Consider the following 17,544-nt stretch of genomic DNA (forward strand, 5'->3'; position numbering starts at 1 on the left):
AATCGATGGATCGAGATCTCCCACAAGACTTCGACTACCTGCCACCCTCTTCTTATTCCTACCTCCTATTGTATCTTTTCACCACATTTGCTTTTTCCTGTTTCCTCTCCTCCTCCCGTCCAGCTTACTCCGCGTCCGAACCCTCCACACACAGCAGATCCCCCGGCGATCGCTGCGCGTCTCCCTCGCTCCCTATGCACCGCCGTCGGCAGGCCCAGGCCAAAGACGACAACAGCGACGATGGCCAACCCGCAACAAAAAGCGCCCGCGAGGAGTCGTCAACAGAGAAGCCCACCCGTCCATCAATAGCGAAACCCAAGAGTGAAAGACAGCAATCGTTCATTACAAAACCGAAGAGCAAGCGGCGCAATGGCCTTATTTTCCTGCTGGGCGGAGTCTTCGGGATCTTCTGCGCTGTGTTCTTTGCGCAGCAGCAGGACGTCATTAGTTTGGATTCGCTGATGGATTTGAATTTGGATTCGTTGATGGACGTTATTCCGCAGAGTATTATGCGGGATGCGCGGGAGTTTTCGGTATTGTATACTTCATGATCTGTCGAGGGACGATAGTGCTAATGCTGGGTTGACTGCAGCAACATGAGCGTGATACGGTCAGCTACGATGCGTTCTCCGTCGGTCTGCACCTCCGGTCGCAAGGTGTCGAGGCGAAACATCCGATTATCATGATTCCTGGGGTTATTTCGACCGGACTCGAAAGCTGGGGTACTAGCCCTACGTCGCTGATGTACTTCCGCCGTCGGCTCTGGGGCAGTTGGAGCATGATGCGCGCGTTGGTGATGGACAAGGCAGAGTGGAAGAACCATATTATGCTGGACAAGGAGACTGGTCTAGACCCGCCAGGGATCAAGCTGCGCGCGGCGCAGGGATTCGACGCCACGGACTTCTTCATCACGGGATACTGGATCTGGAACAAGATCTTGGAGAACCTCGCGAGTATTGGATATGACCCGACGAACGCCTATTCTGCGGCCTACGACTGGCGCCTGTCGTACTTGAACCTTGAAGCTCGAGATCAGTACTTCAGTCGGTTAAAGTCCTACATCGAGACGGCAGTCGAGGTCCGGGGTGAGAAGGTAACCCTGGCCTCCCATAGCATGGGCTCGCAGGTCCTTCTTTTCTTCTTCAAATGGGTTGAGAACCCAGCCCACGGCAAAGGCGGGCCCGACTGGGTAAACCGGCACGTCGCCAACTGGATCAACATCAGTGGATGCATGCTCGGCGCAGCCAAAGGTCTCACGGCCGTCCTCTCCGGCGAAACTCGCGACACAGCTCTTTTGAACTCCTTCGCCGTCTACGGGCTAGAGAAGTTCCTCTCGCGCGAAGAACGCGCTGAGCTCTTCCGCGCCATGCCAGGAATCTCCTCCATGCTCCCCAAAGGCGGCGAAGCCGTCTGGGGCAATTCGACCTGGGCCCCCGACGACCTCCCAGGCCAACAAATGACCTACGGCAACCTGCTCAACTTCCGCGAGAGCAACTCCTCACTCACAGCCAAGAATCTCACCGTCCCCGAAAGCATACAGTACCTCCTCGACCAGTCCGAGCCATGGTACCGCGACCAAGTCCTAGGCAGCTACTCCCACGGCGTAGCCCACACAACCGCCGAAGTCGAAGCCAACGAGAACGATCCACGAACATGGCTCAACCCGCTCGAAGCACGCCTCCCAAAGGCACCAGATATGAAACTCTACTGCTTTTATGGCGTTGGCAAACCCACTGAGCGGAGCTACTTCTATCAGGAGGAACGAGACCCGCTTGTTAAGCTGAATGTTAGCATCGATACAACAGTGACCATACCAGAGGGGACAGACCACGGCGTTGTACTGGGTGAAGGCGACGGCACAGTTAACCTGTTGAGCACGGGGTACATGTGCGCTAAGGGGTGGCATATCAAGCGGTATAACCCGTCGGGTATCAAGATTAAAGTCTATGAGATGCCGCATGAGCCGGATCGGTTCTCGCCTAGGGGTGGGCCGAATACGGGTATGTTCCCTCTTTCCCCTCCTCCCTCTCCTTCCTAATGAGTAAATGCTAATGTTGATTAATATAGGCGACCACGTCGACATTCTCGGCCGCGCCTCACTAAACGACCTTATACTGCGCGTAGCAGGTGGTCGAGGCGACGAGATAGAAGATACGTTCGTCTCAAGGATAAAGGAGTATGCGGAGAACGTCAAGATTTATGAAGAGTAGGGTCGGTCTCAATACAATTAGAGTCTTGTTAGAGGAAGAGGGGAGGCCGCTTGGAAGACGAAAAGTAATTAATGCTCATTCGCTCATTTGCTCGAATGGTTCCTGTATTGATTAGGGTACCTTATGATATATGCATAACTACCTAATCACCTAACTACCTGGGAACTTTTTGAACGAACAACTTCGGACATGGATTGTTTTATTGGATGGAATGACATGGATTGTTTTTGTTCGGTCATCAGCTTTTGTCTTCACAGGATATAATGGACAAAATGTATACAAGTGGTGCTGCTGCATTAATGGAGTTCGCAGAGCAAAGCAACAAAGCAAGAAAGCAGCCGAGGTCGATCGAAGACGGGACCTAACCTACCTATGAGAAATTGGAAGTGCAGGGCGGCGCCGGACTGAAAGCCTCGAGCACGTGGCGGATACCCCGAGCCGCATCGTTCTTGAGTTACCAACTTACAAATAAATGTCGTTGCTGAAGGTCGTCGAATTGAAGCGAGTTTTTCATTACAAGCAAGTTATTCACAGGACAAGATGTGGTGATAGTATACAAGTGCCTTCATAAATCATAACACTACCGGATTATAACTAATAATACTGCTGCTATGGATAACTCTCCCGCACACCACACTATCCAAGGATGGAGGGGGAAGAGGTAGAGGTAGAGAGGTTTAGGTAGGTAGGTGAGATAGGAATAGTCAGAACCCCAGGTGAGAGGATGTGGGAATAGGTGGAAGGAAGTACGTGTGGAGCGTCAACCCATAGCAAGCAAGTCTCCATCAACAGGTCCAGTCGAGAGCGAGCCAGATAGGTCCAGAAATCTGTATCCTTTCGTGACGCCGTCTGATCCGAAACCAAGCAAAAAACCGCGCCGTCGTCTATCCTCCCCGACCCAACTTCGCACCAGTCCGGTAAATGCCAGAAAACAATGAAGCCAATGTTTGTGTTGGAGCCCCCGGGTAATCGATGAGCGAGTGGATAAACCATGCGAGCGAGCAAGAAGAAGGTACCATCCTTCCCCTCTTTCTATATGCCAATGCAGAGTTCGTGATGCATTGCAAGAAGCGCAAAAAAAAATAGAAGCCGTCTATGCACAGCGAGTGAAGTGCAAGAGCAGAAAAGGCGCCGTTTTCCGATTGCTTTCCCCATTATAAATGCGTCCAATCCCATGCGCCAAGGTTGTGAGCGATCGACACGAAGAGTAAAAATAAGTATATATCATAGTCGAAGCGAAGAATAAGGATGGGTTCGACTAGGTCAAAGGTAATAGCGAACGACAAAAGTGAGAAGCGAAGATGTGTCCGTGGTGGACACGAAACAAGCGAATGTTTGCAACGGGGACTGCGGAAGGGCTTCTAAAGGGCTGGAAACAGCAAAAGGTGGTCTCCATTCCTATTAGGTTAATTAGGATTATCGACGGTGAAGCGGAATGCAGCGGTGAGCGATAACCCACGCCGCGGTCGGTCCCAACCAGATTCGCAATGTCAAATCATGTACAGCGGGAAAGGAGGCGAATAAAACAAGTGTCCAGGCGAGTTCAAACCGAGAACATTAAGGTCGAACCGTCGGACGCCGAAGCAAAAAGGTATTAAAAATGGATGTGTCGGAAATCTGCTCGATGCAATAAAGCCAGAATGTCGTAAAATGGTCTAACGCCGTCTCGTAAATAGATGCAGTGAAGAGAAGAAAAGCGTCGCTATATGCAGATCGAGGTTGCGGGATGCTCATGGGCTGAAAGAACGCCTTCCTGACTCGAGATCATGTTGAGGGGAAGTCAAGGCTTCAGTCTCCCATGAGTAGTGGTCATCAACAGGGCTCAAAGAGCCTGAAGATATCGAGGATGAAGAACCAACAGTCCATTCATCACTGTCGAGGTTGAAGTCTCCATCGTAGCCAGCCAAATCGTACCCGTACTCGACGGCAGATTCACCGTATTCCACGTAGTCGTAGTCCCAGCGGAACATCTTGTCGAGCTGAACGCGGGGTAGGAACCGAGTTTTGGCGAAGTAAAAAGAGGTGGCAGCTAGGAGACCTCCCGCAACAAGGTCGACCGCATAGTGGTGAGAGAGGTACATGGTTGCCCACCACATCCAGAGGGTGTAGGTGACGAAGACAGGCTTCATACGGGGGAAAACATGGCTCATGAACAGCGCGGCCAAAGTTGAGTCAGCAGCATGCAACGATGGGAACGCGCCGAAAACGACGGGCGACTGGTGAAAGCCGGAAGTGTAAAGGTCGATACCGAGCAGCTTGTCGATGCGGGCAAGACCAGCAGGGTCACCCTGGATAGAGTAGTCTGCGGGAGCCAAGCCGTATCGGTTCTCGTACCAGGGAGGCGAGCACGGGAAGAAGAGCTGAATGGTAACTGCGGCCATACTGATGTAACCGAAAGTGCGCGCGAAGAGAGGAACGGTGCCGGGTGGACCGAAAATGAACATAATCAGCGAGCAGACGAAAGGAGCACCGTAGTGGCAGAGACCATACGGGATCCAAGCCAGCACGTCAAGCACAACGTTCTGGTGGGCCGAGAGAATGTTGCTGATGTTGGCACCGTAGAGGATGTTCTCGAGGGCCGGAAGCACACGGACCCAGATCGCAGGTCGCCAGTCGCTTGGAATGAACCTATTAAAGTCAGTACAAGCTCGCTAGTGCAAAAACTCAGGGTAGTTAACTCACTGGCAAGCGTAGAAGAATAGAAGCCATCCGGCAATCGGCAGAAAGGGGAGGAAGAACTGGCGGGTCATAGGAATCAAGAGCGACATTAGGAGCATAGTGAAAATGCCCGTCTTGCCCAGAGGACCGGGCGATTCAATGACGGTCAATGAGAATATACCAACAATCAGCAAAAGCAGATATTGGAAGTCGTAGACAGTCCAGCGGTGACTTTGCAGCGATCGTAGGGTGTCACCGGGCGATAACGATGTTTGCATTGAGGCTATCGAAGAGGTGGGAGACGCTCTGCTGCGCAACTTCGACCTCAGCTTCCGCCGCATACGGTGTGGGACAAGAAGTTGAATAGATCGCCATGGGACCTGGATTTGAAGCTTTCCAAACTGGTTTTGCGTGCGGTCCTTCCACGTAGGAAGTGTTTGATTCATAGTTGCGACGGCCTCTCAGGCAGGACTCAGCAATGTTCCTCCAATTCTTTTCTGAGTCTGTTTGCTTCCCTTGTATTGACGGTGCGGGAAATCGAACGTGGGAGGGAAAAGGGTTGAACAAGTATAACGCGGAGTCGGCGGAAAGGGGGTCTATCGAAATAACGAAACCGCAAGGCAACAGAGGTCTGCTGGCGAGTTTGACCAAACGGGCGCGGAAATTAAGATCGGATCGAGAAGGGCGAAACGAAGCGCAAGCTCCGGTCTCCAGCGGCCAAAACGAGGAAGTCTTTTTGGGTCGTCACGTTGCAGGGGGTTTCACTGACGCAAGGCGGAGAGCAAGGGCGAGCAGTTGAAAGAGATGACCTGGAACGAGGAGGTTCGCGAGGGGCGCAGATGGCCACGGAGCCGGAGTAGGTGCGTGAAGGAAGAGATGTCGAGGGACGAGGAAGCAGAGAAGCACCGATGAAGAGGAGAGGAGAAAAGGACCACGAGAAGAAGGGAAGATGAGGATTTTGCAGGCGCCAGGAGGAAGCGCCAGGGTCAAGAGCATCCAGCGTGATGGGGCCGGACGGCGGCGGGTACAGAGCTGGTAAGCTTGGTATCCGTATTTCACGTATCCCGTTATTTACGCCGTTCTAAGCCTCGTGAGGTAATCAAAGAGATGTCGCTAGTCCTGATCCAGTCTAGCGTCTTCACAATTACTCGGTGCCGGAGCTTGAAGGATCCGAGGGTGCCTGAACGGCAAAGCGGACATGTGGACCTCAAAGGAGAAAATCTTCATCGACCAAACTATCGATCCACCCGCGTTGTCCAAATTCAACCAAGGAATCCAAGGTTGGCTGCTGAAAATTTGTTAAAAAACAAGTTCAAGGCTGACTGCCGTTGTTGGGTCCGAGGCGCCCGCTGACAGACACGCTTATCTTACTACCACGATCTCAATATGCACAACTCATCGCCTGAGGCATCACTCAGCATCCCCGCGGATGCAGCGGAACTGATTCAACCAACGGAGAGTATCACAGAAGCGCCGAGTTACAGGCGATGTGATGCTCACAGAGAGCAAAACTCAAACAGCAGATCCATCACCCTGTCCGAAAGCTCATGGGCATCGGCAGCCAACTGGAAGCGGCGGATCTCCATAAACAATTTCGCTTAAACCGCGCCGGCGGTTGTACAGCAGCTCCACGGGCCAAAGAAATCGCCAGTTCCTGCTGCCAAGAACCTCGGTCCCCTGGCCGGCGCTCTTCATCTCCTGAAAAGAGCTGTGATGGTGAAGCTATTCCTGATAGTAATAAAGCTGAGCTTGAAGACAGTATCCCAGCCATCTTCTTTTCTTCATCCTCTTCATTCAGCAGATACGGCGAGGCGATAGAATACAGTAGCAAGAACCGCGGCATAGAGTGATGGATTGATAATGAGGATCTGACATCAGGACCCTCCCATTTCCTCTGTAGGCATAGCCCTGCCCGGCATGGTCATTCCGACCACGATGTGTCCAAGCTCCTGGCCGACGAAAAAACTCCCAGAGAAGCTCGAGTTCTTGCCAACCCCATATTTCAGGTGGATAGCCTAGTCAGTATCAAAAGGGAATATGCAGCATGGGCTCTCTAGTCTCTGACGATTGGGCACTGGGCAGTCTGGCACACGAGACTGGCTCCCGAAAGAGGGAAGTGTAAGGGTACGATACCGTCAGCGTTACCGTACGATACATACTACTTACCTCCGCAAAGATCATGGGCGAAAGCCACGGAGAAGACGGCAAGCCGCTTCGGACGAGATCATCATGCATCCGAGCTGTTGAAGACTACCAGTCAACAGTCTCAGCTGCTGCTATCACTCGTACGGTCGACCATACAGAAATCAGCTGAGCAGCTGACCATGCACCATCTGAACGACGCGCTTTCTGACTCGTCCGCGACTCCTCGTGTCAGTTACCGCTGAGAGCTGGAGAGCGCAATTTACTAAAAGGTTTCAGGATTGATTAAAGGAATCCAGATGATTACTGAGAGTAAGCTGCGATGAAAGAGTGTCCGAGCTCCCGTTCACACCACAGCCTCCTCGCATCCGTAAATTACAGAGTATGCGATTCCGATCCAGACTCCAGTCTTACTTGATACTTTGTCTGGTTTTACAGATACTGTCCGTAAGCTGAGAGAGCTCCATTCAGCGGTCTCGTATTCGTTCAAAGCCATGCAGTCATGCAGTCAGATCGGGCATGAAATCATCAGCCCATGACACTAAACTCGTCAAACCTCCAGACAATCATCTCATGCCATTGTTGCAGTCTGATCTAGGCTCCTCTGTTCCTTACCATATATCAAGGCGCACAGCCCCGCCAAGTGCTCAGCACTCAGCAACAAAGTGAGGCTTGGAGCATACCAGCGTCATCACCCTTTGCCCTGAGATACAACGCCAGAACGAACATAGTACCATTCAACCAGCAATGTCAGAGACTGTAACTCACAAGAAACAAATTTCAGAAACCTCAATATGGTGCCATAATTACAGAATACGTTTGACGCCCCGATCGATTCTCTCCGCATGATTTTGGATAACATCATAAGTTCATTATCGGCAAACTACATCATGGACTCACGAGTCAAGATACGGTGTGGATCTCAGCCCTGCTGGCATATCTTGGTCTCAACTGCCAGCAGCCGAGGAAACCCGGTCGCTTCTGCACTGTCCGCTCAGAATGGATGAATGCATAATAGGAAATACTATCAGTTGAATTTTATGCCCCGCGTCGCTTGTGCTATTCTGAGAATCAGATGCCAGCGGTTATCGTCAAAGGATAGATAAGCAATGAGATCATCTCGCATCTCTTGATCGATGTTCCCCGCCAACCATCGCTCATCGAATGACTCGTGCTTGAGTTACTTCGAGTCTTCGATCAACTCTGGGGATTGGAGTCCGGAGAATTAGACTCAAAAGTTATTCTCTACACGTTTTCCTGACGCCTCAACCTTGAAGTCCGTGGAAACAACATCTGATCGGAACTTCCAGATCAATGAGAAGCGTGACTCAAGAACAAGAATTTAAGGAAACACCTCCAGAGCCCGGGCCTTCGAGACCCCATCCACGGCAGTTGAATCGATCGCGAGTTCGCGACCCGTCGTTATACCAATTGCCGCGACTCAATCCCCAGTTGATTCTACTTTGAATGTTTACTGAGGTCATCGCATTCCAACCAAAACCCAAAACAAGGCTGATACCCGTGCGCCACAATCAAGCCGCCTCCTCCACTGCACCTTCCCACAGCCCACTCAAACGGCTCCGGCATCTGCGATGCCGTTGAGCCGTTGATGTTCTGGAATCCGACCGTTGATGACTGAAACAGTTTGCATGATGTAAGGTATGTTGAGAGGGCAACCGAATCAACAAACGAAATGGATACCAGCGCATGGGGTTCAACTGTTGGGAAGCCCTGGCAGGCTGCAAATGGTACGTCGCATCGCAGATTCCTGGGATAGACAATATCGCAGACTTGCAGCTGTTCCTCGTACCATGGCCAATGTCGGACAGTTCGCTGTCCTCTGCTCTGCAAGGTACGTGGCTGCTGTGCCTTGCTTCGAACCAGAGTACAGAGTACAGAGCAGGTGACTGCAAAGTCAAAACCCATCCCTACGTAGCTCCCTACTTCCTACCCAGTAGAACATCAAACTCCGAGCCACAACCGCATACTTCGTGGTTCGTAACGTGGCAGCCAAACTACCCCGTAAAGTCGAAACGAGGCGCTGCTTCTGCCCGTGCCTGTGAATTGAAGTGGCAGTGCAGCGAACCCCCTTGCGCTTATTCTCACGACTTACAACCTCCTTACATTGTCGACCTTTCCAGATGCGTGCCTATTCTGCGCCAGCGCATAATCGTACTCGTATCATCAATTCACCATCTTCAGCTAAGCTGAACTCCAGGAGTCCAGCTGAGTGGGACGAACCGAGTGTTTAATTAAATTATCGACACGTACGTACCACCGTTTCACGTCAGCCCCTGTTTGCGATATTATGGGGCAGCTGAAGACGGGGAGTACTGTAAAGACTTTAGGCGTAGGGACTAGGGAAAGGTCTAGCCAGAAGGTTAATCCCTTTGAGGAAGAAACTCGTATAGCCCATGGACAGTATGGAGTAATAGGGCGAATATGCCGAATTCCGAGTCCGTGTTGACGGGGCGATGCTATAGGCCAGCTCGTAAACTACATGCTACTATAGAGTAAGAACTAGAAAAACGTCGGTAACTGCATCTCTCCTCGGAGCCCCAGCGACCAGGTCCGCAAATAACAAAAAAAGAATCATAATGAGCGCTGATTCTGCCTCATGCCGTAGCTTAATTTAACCCAGTTATGTAGATGCCTATCCCCTTCCACAACTCGTTGTGGCTCATTAGGCGTTATTAAGGGGCCGAGATTGACTACTAGTGTATGTAGAATGCGGCTGCCTTGTATAAGTTCCAAAGTTTATCTCCCAGCAATGCAAAGCCACAATGCGATGGAGATGTAATTCATTTTACGCGGATAGGGGGCTGAGGGTATTTTACAATGGGCTGTTAAGGTCTCTGTATTGATGTTGATTGTGTAAGTAATGGGAATAAGGTGCAGTAAGTAGGTCAATTGGCTATTTGGGTTAGATTGATGCCTTGAGAAAGAGGGTGGCTATCGACTACTACGGCGTGGTAGTTGCTGGTAATTAGCCTCGGGTACTTTGGGGATCATTACGTACAATGAAAGCTATGGGCTATAGGGAAGAATTGCACCGGTCGTCTCGTGGTTGTTAAATAGGCGTTCAAAATGTAGACTGAGACTTCGAGTGAATAGAGGTGAGAGTGAGAGTGCTACACAATGTAGGGATAGTAAATATTTCATATATTCATTCCATTTATTTGTTCAAACCATATACCTGACTCCGTCCATGTATGTACACCATGTATGTACAATATGTACTTTTCCACCAACGCCAGATCGTAAGATCATAAATGCAAACATATACAGACTTTCTCAAGCCATCATCCCTTAGCTCTTTGATGAGTCTTCGAATTCGAAAATCAAGCGAGCATCTAGGTATCATAGGGCAAGACGTCTCAGGCATTGTTCGCCAGCGCCTGGAACCCCTTCACCAACCCCATCGCACTCCCCGCCGCAACACCCCCAATGAGCACCATCTGGAGAGCGCCAACAACACCCTTCCGCACATTCTTCGTTCCTTTCCACCCGCAGACAAAGCAGGTCTTTGCATACCCAAATACGAACAACGCAATGGCCATAGTCGCAATACTCCACTTCAGCGCCAAGTAAGCCTCGTCAGCACCGACGAAGAAGTATGGCAGGAGCGGGACGAATCCGCCGATAAAGTATCCTAGTGCGATTGTGAGGGCGCAGGTGAGGGCGCGGTTGTCAGATGGTTCGGGGAGGGTGTGGTGGAAGTTCATGAGGAAAGAGGGGAGGTTTGGAGATGAAGAGAGGTGGGATGAGAGTTCGGTTATGAGGTGCTGGGGGAGGTCGTAGGGTGTGAAGATTTCGTGGATTGTATCGTTGACAAAGTCGGGGTCGGTGATGGTTTGTTTTTCGGTTTCTTTGAGGGTTGCTTTGTAGGATTCTCTGTTTCTCATTAGTACCTGTATAGAGCATAACGAGGTCAGGCCGAGACATACTCTTCGCTCTTCGCACCGAGATACCCGCCCAATCCCATAGAAATAGCACCAGCAATGAGCTCAGCGAATCCGCCAAAGACAACGACTTTTGTGTCTCCCAGTGCGGAGAGACCTGCTGTGAGGGCAAAGGGAACCGTCATGCCGTCCGACAAACCGATGATGGCGTCTGATATTACTCGGCCGTCGATGAGCTTTGTGTCTTTGCCGGCCTTCTCCCGGCACTTCCCCTCGCCGCTGGAGTTCTCCCCATCACTTGAAAGGCGAGTGTCTTTCTCGACATCATGGTACTCGGCCTCGGAGGTAGCAGTCGGGGAGAGGAGGCCCTTGAAAGAGGAGAAAGACATGACGGCGGTGTCGCTCGGTCGAGGTTGAAATTGAGATTCACAAACAGAATTCCTCCAAAGCCAGAGACAAAGAGAACCCATGCACCGGACGAAAGCCGGACAGCGCCGCCAACTTATAGGAACGTGACAATATCTAGCTCCAACTTCAACCTTACCTACCTTCACAGCCTATAGAGTTCACCAGTGACCAGTGAGCAGTGACCAGTATCCACCTACCACAGTCCACGCATTTCAAACATGGCCGCTAAACGAAAGATGATGACCGGATTGCCCTCGTGCCTGGCTGCATCAGCGCTGGATCGCATGGAGCTTATCAGGTGTGGACTCGAGCGAGGGCCTATGGAAGGCAGATGACGGACAACGTGCGGGCGATCGGGGCAATGGCGGCGGTCATGGGGAGGGGCATGCTTGGCACGTGGACGGCTGATTCGCTGCTTTGGGGCTTGTGAGCTTGCGGGGGTTGCCAAAGCTTGGGCGGCTTGGTTGCAATTTGTGCCTTTCAATTGGGGGGTGAATGTCTGCTGGAGTATTGTGGGGCGATCCTGCGTCGCTAAGGGTAAAGTACTTGGAGTGTAACTGCGAGATGGAGACTTCGATATGATTGTTACAGAGTAGCATTATTATGACCTATTCTTGTTGTCGAGTCAATGCAAGGGCATCCATCGGAAGTTGTGTTGCCGTTGGAGGTGCGCACGTGTGCTGATACTCGAATCTGGGCTTTCTCGGATGTCCAGACCATGTCTCGACCACGCAAGCTTCATAGAAGCCTTTTGCCTCCAAGGCTTGTGTACCATGTACAGGCGGGCTTTTCCGATGTCTAGTCAGCTTGAAGCCGAGGCACTCTCGCTTCAAAATATCCAAACATCTGCTAACGTTGTCCCCGGGGTGCGAAAATATATTGGCTAAGTCATACTTTGAGAAACAGGCCGCACCTTAGATTTTTGAGCACTCGAACTACCAACCATTTACCTCAATGTGTATCTTGCGTTAATAAAACCTCCACCCAAGTAGGTACGCGTGAAGCTTATCAGTTAATCAACCCTTCTTGAGAAGGATTGCAGTCAAGGAAACCAGATAGTCTCCCCGCTGCCTTGAAGATATAGCAAAAGACGTATTTATGGACAAGTGAGATCAGACACAGATAGGTAGGTACCTAGGTAGCGCTCATCCATTGAATAAGTAGTTCATGACTCTCACACCTTAAATAATGCTAGTAGTAAAGTGGAGATCTCCTAGATTTCAATTCTACCAGACGCCGTTGGTTGCTGGTTGCAACTGTGACTAAAGATAGTGCATTTGCTTCCAGCGTCACTAGGTACTCACCCAAGCCATATCCATTGCTTATATTCTTCGGTGGAGATATCATTTCAACCTGAGCCTGACCAGGGATTCGGGTTCTCTCTATACAACGACGTCTAATCAGTCCGTCCAGGGTCTAAACAGTAGTAAGGTTACGCTATATACTTCCTTAAGCCACAAGATACAAAGTATATACAGAGTAAAGATCCTTCTCCTAGACCGATGATCTGTAACTGAATCGCAAATCCATCTTTCCCCGCGGGCCGTTCGCGATGCCACATCATGCATGAGCTCCACCGAACTAAGTAATACGCGGAAGATGATCAGCATCTCGATTCTCGATATACATACATACGGCAGGCGCTTGAATTTAAGTCTCTTGTAATCCAGATCTAGGTTCAGGGTCCGTAGAGAACGATTTGATTTCGATTCAACATTCATGATCGTTACTGCTATCAAGAGTAACCAATTTGTAGGCTTATAGCCATTTTTGAATCCTCAGCCGGGCCCCCCAACATATATACACCGAAACCAAGAGAGAAAAAAAGAATAAATCTCGAATTCCAATTCGATTGTTATTATGATAACCCCGGGTGTCCTAATAGGGCTCCCTCAAAAGTCCGTCAACCGTGAGCCACGTCTTCGCGCGCTTCAGTTTTCGATGGAAGGGGTTGGATAGTCAATGCGAGCGTCTAGAGCAAAAGAAGGACAGCCGTTAGCACTAGCCCACAACGTAAATATATAAATGGGATATGTAATCATGGGGACAGACTTACCCCTTCCTGTGCTCAGCATTTGCACCATTCCCACTTGAAGAACCAGACCCCGAAGCTTCCGCTGACCCTGTCATATCCCAAAGCCGACTCTTGTATGCCGGGAACGAAGTGTGATTCCACATGTTGACGAGGATGCTGCACCGAACAAAACAAGATTAGTTGTTGCCCACACATTCTTCCAGAGTTCTTTGCTTTGTTCAAACAAAACCAACCAGCCGAGACTCGGGAAAAGTTGGAAGTTGAAGTATACGCACCTCTGGCTCCGATCAACATACTCCTCCTCATTGACCTCTCTCACCCCAACCTTCATCCCGTCCTTTGTAAACATGACGTTCCTCTGCTCCATCTTGTTGCGCGTCTTGTTGGAGACTTCTTGGACGATGCTGTATGCGATGAAACCGATTGCGACGAGGACGACGATCACGACGAAGAGGATGATGAGGGGGAGGAGGCGGCCCATTTTCGTTTATTGAGTGAGGGGGTTCGAGGAATAGTGGGAGTGGTTCGTAGGTAGGTTTGTGCGTATGTAGGTAATGAGTGTTGGTAGTAGGTCAAGTCTCTATTCCGTTTGATAAAAAGGTAAGTGAGTTATCTGATGACCGATGAAGCGAATAAAGATAAGTTCAGCAGTATTGTTGTTCATGGATAGAAGCAAGGAGTAAGATGCAGGACGCAAGTAGGAACAATGGAACGAGAGGAGTTCTCGTTCTCGCAAGATCCAATGATAGGGCTGAGCGGGTGACGTCGTCTCGATAATCGATCGGAGCCTGAAGGAAATGGACGGTCCATTATTGACATACCTTTGTTTCAAGCCCCAGTCTCAGCAGGCTTGATTCCAGAACGAAAATCCAATACAGATTCTAGAACAGCAGATCGTGTGCTCTTTCATCCAGCTGAAAAACGGGGATGATCGCCCTATTTATCCCCCCATCCCATTCCAATCCCCACTAGTCTGCAGGTTTGACGGTTCTCAAGGAACAAAAAGAAGCGAACCAATCCTCTACCAATAATAATCCACTACAAGGGAGATAAAGAGCGCCGCGCCGCGGAATGTGGAAAGATCCGGATTACGAATGGATAAGTGTGGCTTGCGCGGGTGTCAGAATCCTGGTGCCTGGAATCTGGGACAATTTTTGGTAAGACTTCAGCCCTGTTTTGTGGCTTGTGTGTTCTAGATTGTCTGGTTGTGGAAGGTGTGCGCGCGGGAGTGGTTTGAGATATGTTAATTATAGATCAGGGATTGTTTGACAGCCCTGTCGCAGGCAGGCAGTTGATGTTCTGATTCAGCTGCTCTGTGTCGTGCGGAGGTGTATGCAGGTGGTTGTCGGGTGATGGTGGGAATCTCACATGTAGGCAATTAGTTCCTGATATTACAATATATATGGTCTAGGATAATGGTTTATTCAACAACTCCATCCTCTACATACTCTGTAGTATAACTACAAGATCTAGGATAGAAAGTAGCACGACATCAAGATCAACACTTCCCCGCGATTTACTAACTCCAGCAGAGAAACAGCTGGACAGTGCGCTGTCGTCATGATGAATCATGCATGCATGCCACAACCTCAACTCAACCTCAATCGAACATCATCCTCTTAACCCCTTCGTAACTGTTAATATCCAAGCAATAATTTCTCCAGTTATTGCGGCGGAGTTCTTCGTGGCGACCACCTTCTATACCTACCTACCTGACCTGCCGTATACTATACCCACATCCACTAACACCTCCACCAATCGAACCAGTCAACACTCAAGATGTGTGACGTCCCCTTCTTCTTCCCCATCTGCTTCCAATGCGGAACAGACCAGAACCCTTGTCGGTGTAAAGTTGTTGGCCCGACGCTAGGTATGTATACTACTCTATATCTCTTCCGACCAATCTAAGAGATTGCCATATCGTATCTCACTATGATGATCGGGAATTATACTAACAGGTAGATTGATGACAGGCTTCTGCGTGACGGTTGTCGCAGCGATTATCTGTTATCCGGCGTCGATATTCTGTGGGTGCTGTTGTACGAAGACAGGAAAGGAGTATGTCTAACCTATAGTGTCCCAACGACCCTATTCTGGATATGATGCTAACGATGACAGTGTACTGGCGTACCCTGTAAAATTAAACGGACAAGTGAGCAACGCCATACCTATATGAAGCCTCCATAATGTATACTTTTCGGGAACATGGTATAGACAATGAATGAATTATGGAATGATCTTGATTGATTAGACTACCAACCTGACGCGTTGTAAACCAAACATGTGATTAAGTATAAACAGGAGTAACATGCATGATAAAGGTATCCAGACGATTCATAGTAACAAAGTGCATCGAATCAATGCATTAATAAACGAGTCATTCATTTGAACTTCTCCTTCAGCTTGGCAAAGATGCTTGATCGTTTCTTCTTCTTCTCTTCCTTCGGGGATGAGCCGGCGGTGCCCTCTGAGGTCTTGGTGTTGTTGGTAGTGGTCGCAGTGGGTGCAGCGGTGTCCTTGACATCCTGCTCCGGCTCTGTGGCCTTGATGCCCGTTGGGGTCTGCGTTCGTGGTGAGACGGCGGCCGAGTGGGCTTCCGGAATGGTAGCCCTCGGGGCAGTCTCTGTAGTGGCAGCGGTGGTAGTAGGTGCTGGTTCGCCAGTCGAGTTCTCGACGCCAATCCTCTGCTGAAGCTCATGCTCCAGCTCCTTCTTCTCCTCCAAGGCTACCTTGTTCGCAGCGGCTTCAGGATCTTGGTGTGCTTTCGACATTGACTCCTTCACGACCGCGGGAACCTCGTCGGCCGGGTTTGTGTTGTCTGGTTGCTTCTTGGACTCGAGTGGAACGCCGGCAGCGAGGCCGGCGGTAGTAGACGTAGGCGCAGCAGACTGCACAGTGACGCCGGGGTCGGTGGTATCAGGGTTGTGGCCGCCACCAATTGGGAGGCTAGACTCGGGAATCATGTTATCCGAGACAGCGGGGACCGAGAATGGGCCGTTGAGTCGCGAGCTGTCACCTTGATCGTATGAGTCTGGATCTGTTCGAGCAGTTGATTGCACTGTGTTGGTGTTAAATGTGCTGGGGTCGGGGACTTTCTCGCCAGGCTGCAGGTGAATGGGATTGCCGATGCCGCCGGAGGCCGGAATAGGGTTCACAGAGAACTCATTGACTGGTGATGTAGGAAATCCACCAGGAACGTCGTTCTTCTGCTCGAGGGGGACATCCTTGTCGAGCCCCGCAGTTGTCGATCCGGGGGCTCGCGATTCCTTGGGAACCCCACCAGCTAGCCCAGCTGTCGTAGAGTTCGGGGCCGCGCCAGAGATAGTAGCCATGTCTGTTGTACCGTTTTGCAAAGCTGCGACTGATTCTTTTTGGAGGTCGTCAGGGGAGAGTGTGTTGTTGACGTTGCTGCTTCCGTCGTCTTCTTGAGGTAATCGCTTGTCGGTGGTCCAAATGCCGTCAACGACAAACTATGATTAAGAAAATATACACGTCAGTGATACGAAACAGTGTTCTCGAAGGGGTCTTATAGTTTTGTAGAGAGGGGTGCAACGGCTGGTAAGCACTAACGCCATGACGTCAACGGGCGATGAAGCTGAGGCCAGGCGCAGCGGGGCGTCATCACTCATGGCACAATTCAGTGTGGCCTAACGTGCTTATCTGAATGGAGCGCCGAGTGGATATAGTAGGCAGAGCTCGAGAAACCAGGTTGAGAACCCAGCTGAAGGGCCGGTCATGTGTGAGGCTGGGCCGTGAATGACATACCTTGAAATGTACTTTCTCGCCCGTTACTGGGAAGTGGACTTGCTTCTCAAAAATGTCGACCTTCTGATCCAATTTGATGGTCTTTCCCCAGTCATCAAAAGTGCCTGTGACAAACACCTCTTTGGCAGGGTACGGCCTGGTCGGAAGTCAGCGAGCCGTGGCGGGCAAATGGTTGGGTCAAGGCAAGTTAGTTTAGGCTCGAGTAACTTACCATTGGAATGTGTAACTCGCCATGTTTCTGCTAGAGAGCTTCCGGGTCGAAGCGGGTGACGAGGAGGCGGGGATGGCGCGGCAGGGACAGGAGTAATAATTAGCAGGGCTAGCAGTAAGGTAAGAAGAGATGCATCAGAAGAATAGCGGAACGGTCGAGCAGATAAAAGTGAGGGCCTGAGGGGGCTGGGGCTGGGGAGTCGGGGACTGGGAT

General features: G+C 50.6%; 7 protein-coding genes across 7 annotated transcripts; 3 read left to right on the top strand and 4 right to left on the bottom strand.

The window, feature by feature from the left end:
* Positions 1 to 20: 20 nt before the first annotated feature.
* On the top strand, positions 21 to 2,691 carry BDV14DRAFT_165036 (phospholipid:diacylglycerol acyltransferase). The gene is made up of 3 exons (XM_073767283.1): positions 21 to 533; positions 593 to 2,000; positions 2,068 to 2,691. Exons 1-3 carry the CDS (start codon positions 195 to 197, stop codon positions 2,208 to 2,210), a joined length of 1,890 nt encoding a protein of 629 aa, XP_073632651.1. The 5' UTR covers positions 21 to 194; the 3' UTR covers positions 2,211 to 2,691.
* An 880-nt stretch (positions 2,692 to 3,571) lies between these two features.
* BDV14DRAFT_86361 (phosphatase PAP2 family protein) lies at positions 3,572 to 5,423 on the bottom strand. Its single transcript, XM_073777721.1, has 2 exons — positions 4,893 to 5,423; positions 3,572 to 4,838 (listed from the first exon to the last, which is right to left on the bottom strand). Exons 1-2 carry the CDS (start codon positions 5,312 to 5,314, stop codon positions 3,941 to 3,943), a joined length of 1,320 nt encoding a protein of 439 aa, XP_073632652.1. The 5' UTR covers positions 5,315 to 5,423; the 3' UTR covers positions 3,572 to 3,940.
* Positions 5,424 to 8,606: 3,183 nt separating this feature from the next.
* Positions 8,607 to 9,544, top strand: BDV14DRAFT_86393 (uncharacterized protein). Its single transcript, XM_073777722.1, has one exon. The coding sequence runs from the start codon at positions 8,718 to 8,720 to the stop codon at positions 9,219 to 9,221; it is 504 nt and encodes a 167-aa protein (XP_073632653.1). The 5' UTR covers positions 8,607 to 8,717; the 3' UTR covers positions 9,222 to 9,544.
* An 843-nt stretch (positions 9,545 to 10,387) lies between these two features.
* On the bottom strand, positions 10,388 to 11,301 carry BDV14DRAFT_195948 (VIT1/CCC1 transporter family protein; the record flags this gene model as incomplete). Its single annotated transcript, XM_073772342.1, has 2 exons — positions 10,388 to 10,904; positions 10,958 to 11,301. 2 exons carry the CDS (start codon positions 11,299 to 11,301, stop codon positions 10,388 to 10,390), a joined length of 861 nt encoding a protein of 286 aa, XP_073632654.1.
* A 1,859-nt stretch (positions 11,302 to 13,160) lies between these two features.
* BDV14DRAFT_86414 (uncharacterized protein) lies at positions 13,161 to 13,925 on the bottom strand. Its single transcript, XM_073777723.1, has 3 exons — positions 13,631 to 13,925; positions 13,377 to 13,511; positions 13,161 to 13,292 (listed from the first exon to the last, which is right to left on the bottom strand). Exons 1-3 carry the CDS (start codon positions 13,834 to 13,836, stop codon positions 13,280 to 13,282), a joined length of 354 nt encoding a protein of 117 aa, XP_073632655.1. The 5' UTR covers positions 13,837 to 13,925; the 3' UTR covers positions 13,161 to 13,279.
* Positions 13,926 to 14,762: 837 nt separating this feature from the next.
* Positions 14,763 to 15,413, top strand: BDV14DRAFT_165050 (uncharacterized protein). The gene has a single exon (XM_073767284.1). The coding sequence runs from the start codon at positions 14,926 to 14,928 to the stop codon at positions 15,223 to 15,225; it is 300 nt and encodes a 99-aa protein (XP_073632656.1). The 5' UTR covers positions 14,763 to 14,925; the 3' UTR covers positions 15,226 to 15,413.
* A 323-nt stretch (positions 15,414 to 15,736) lies between these two features.
* On the bottom strand, positions 15,737 to 17,354 carry BDV14DRAFT_195950 (carbohydrate-binding module family 48 protein; the record flags this gene model as incomplete). Its single annotated transcript, XM_073772343.1, has 3 exons — positions 15,737 to 16,825; positions 17,121 to 17,256; positions 17,332 to 17,354. The coding sequence occupies 3 exons, from the start codon at positions 17,352 to 17,354 to the stop codon at positions 15,737 to 15,739; spliced, it is 1,248 nt and encodes a 415-aa protein (XP_073632657.1).
* Between the last annotated feature and the right edge of the window lie 190 nt (positions 17,355 to 17,544).

The sequence above is a fragment of the Aspergillus stella-maris genome (assembly GCF_047715825.1).
Source record: "Aspergillus stella-maris strain CBS 113639 unplaced genomic scaffold BDV14scaffold_4, whole genome shotgun sequence".
In the NCBI taxonomy this organism is placed as follows: Eukaryota; Fungi; Ascomycota; class Eurotiomycetes; order Eurotiales; family Aspergillaceae; genus Aspergillus; species Aspergillus stella-maris.

Excerpts from the sequence above, each read along its gene's own strand:
- BDV14DRAFT_165036 (XM_073767283.1), top strand. The coding sequence starts at position 195 with ATGCACCGCCGTCGGCAGGCCCAGGCCAAAGACGACAACAGCGACGAT. Across the intron at positions 534-592 it reads GGGATGCGCGGGAGTTTTCG|CAACATGAGCGTGATACGGT; the intron begins GTATTGTATACT and ends GGTTGACTGCAG. Across the intron at positions 2,001-2,067 it reads TAGGGGTGGGCCGAATACGG|GCGACCACGTCGACATTCTC; the intron begins GTATGTTCCCTC and ends TGATTAATATAG.
- BDV14DRAFT_86361 (XM_073777721.1), bottom strand. The coding sequence starts at position 5,314 with ATGAATCAAACACTTCCTACGTGGAAGGACCGCACGCAAAACCAGTTT. Across the intron at positions 4,839-4,892 it reads CTATTCTTCTACGCTTGCCA|GTTCATTCCAAGCGACTGGC; the intron begins GTGAGTTAACTA and ends TGACTTTAATAG.
- BDV14DRAFT_86393 (XM_073777722.1), top strand. The coding sequence starts at position 8,718 with ATGGGGTTCAACTGTTGGGAAGCCCTGGCAGGCTGCAAATGGTACGTC.
- BDV14DRAFT_86414 (XM_073777723.1), bottom strand. The coding sequence starts at position 13,836 with ATGGGCCGCCTCCTCCCCCTCATCATCCTCTTCGTCGTGATCGTCGTC. Across the intron at positions 13,512-13,630 it reads TATGTTGATCGGAGCCAGAG|CATCCTCGTCAACATGTGGA; the intron begins GTGCGTATACTT and ends TGTTCGGTGCAG.
- BDV14DRAFT_165050 (XM_073767284.1), top strand. The coding sequence starts at position 14,926 with ATGCATGCATGCCACAACCTCAACTCAACCTCAATCGAACATCATCCT.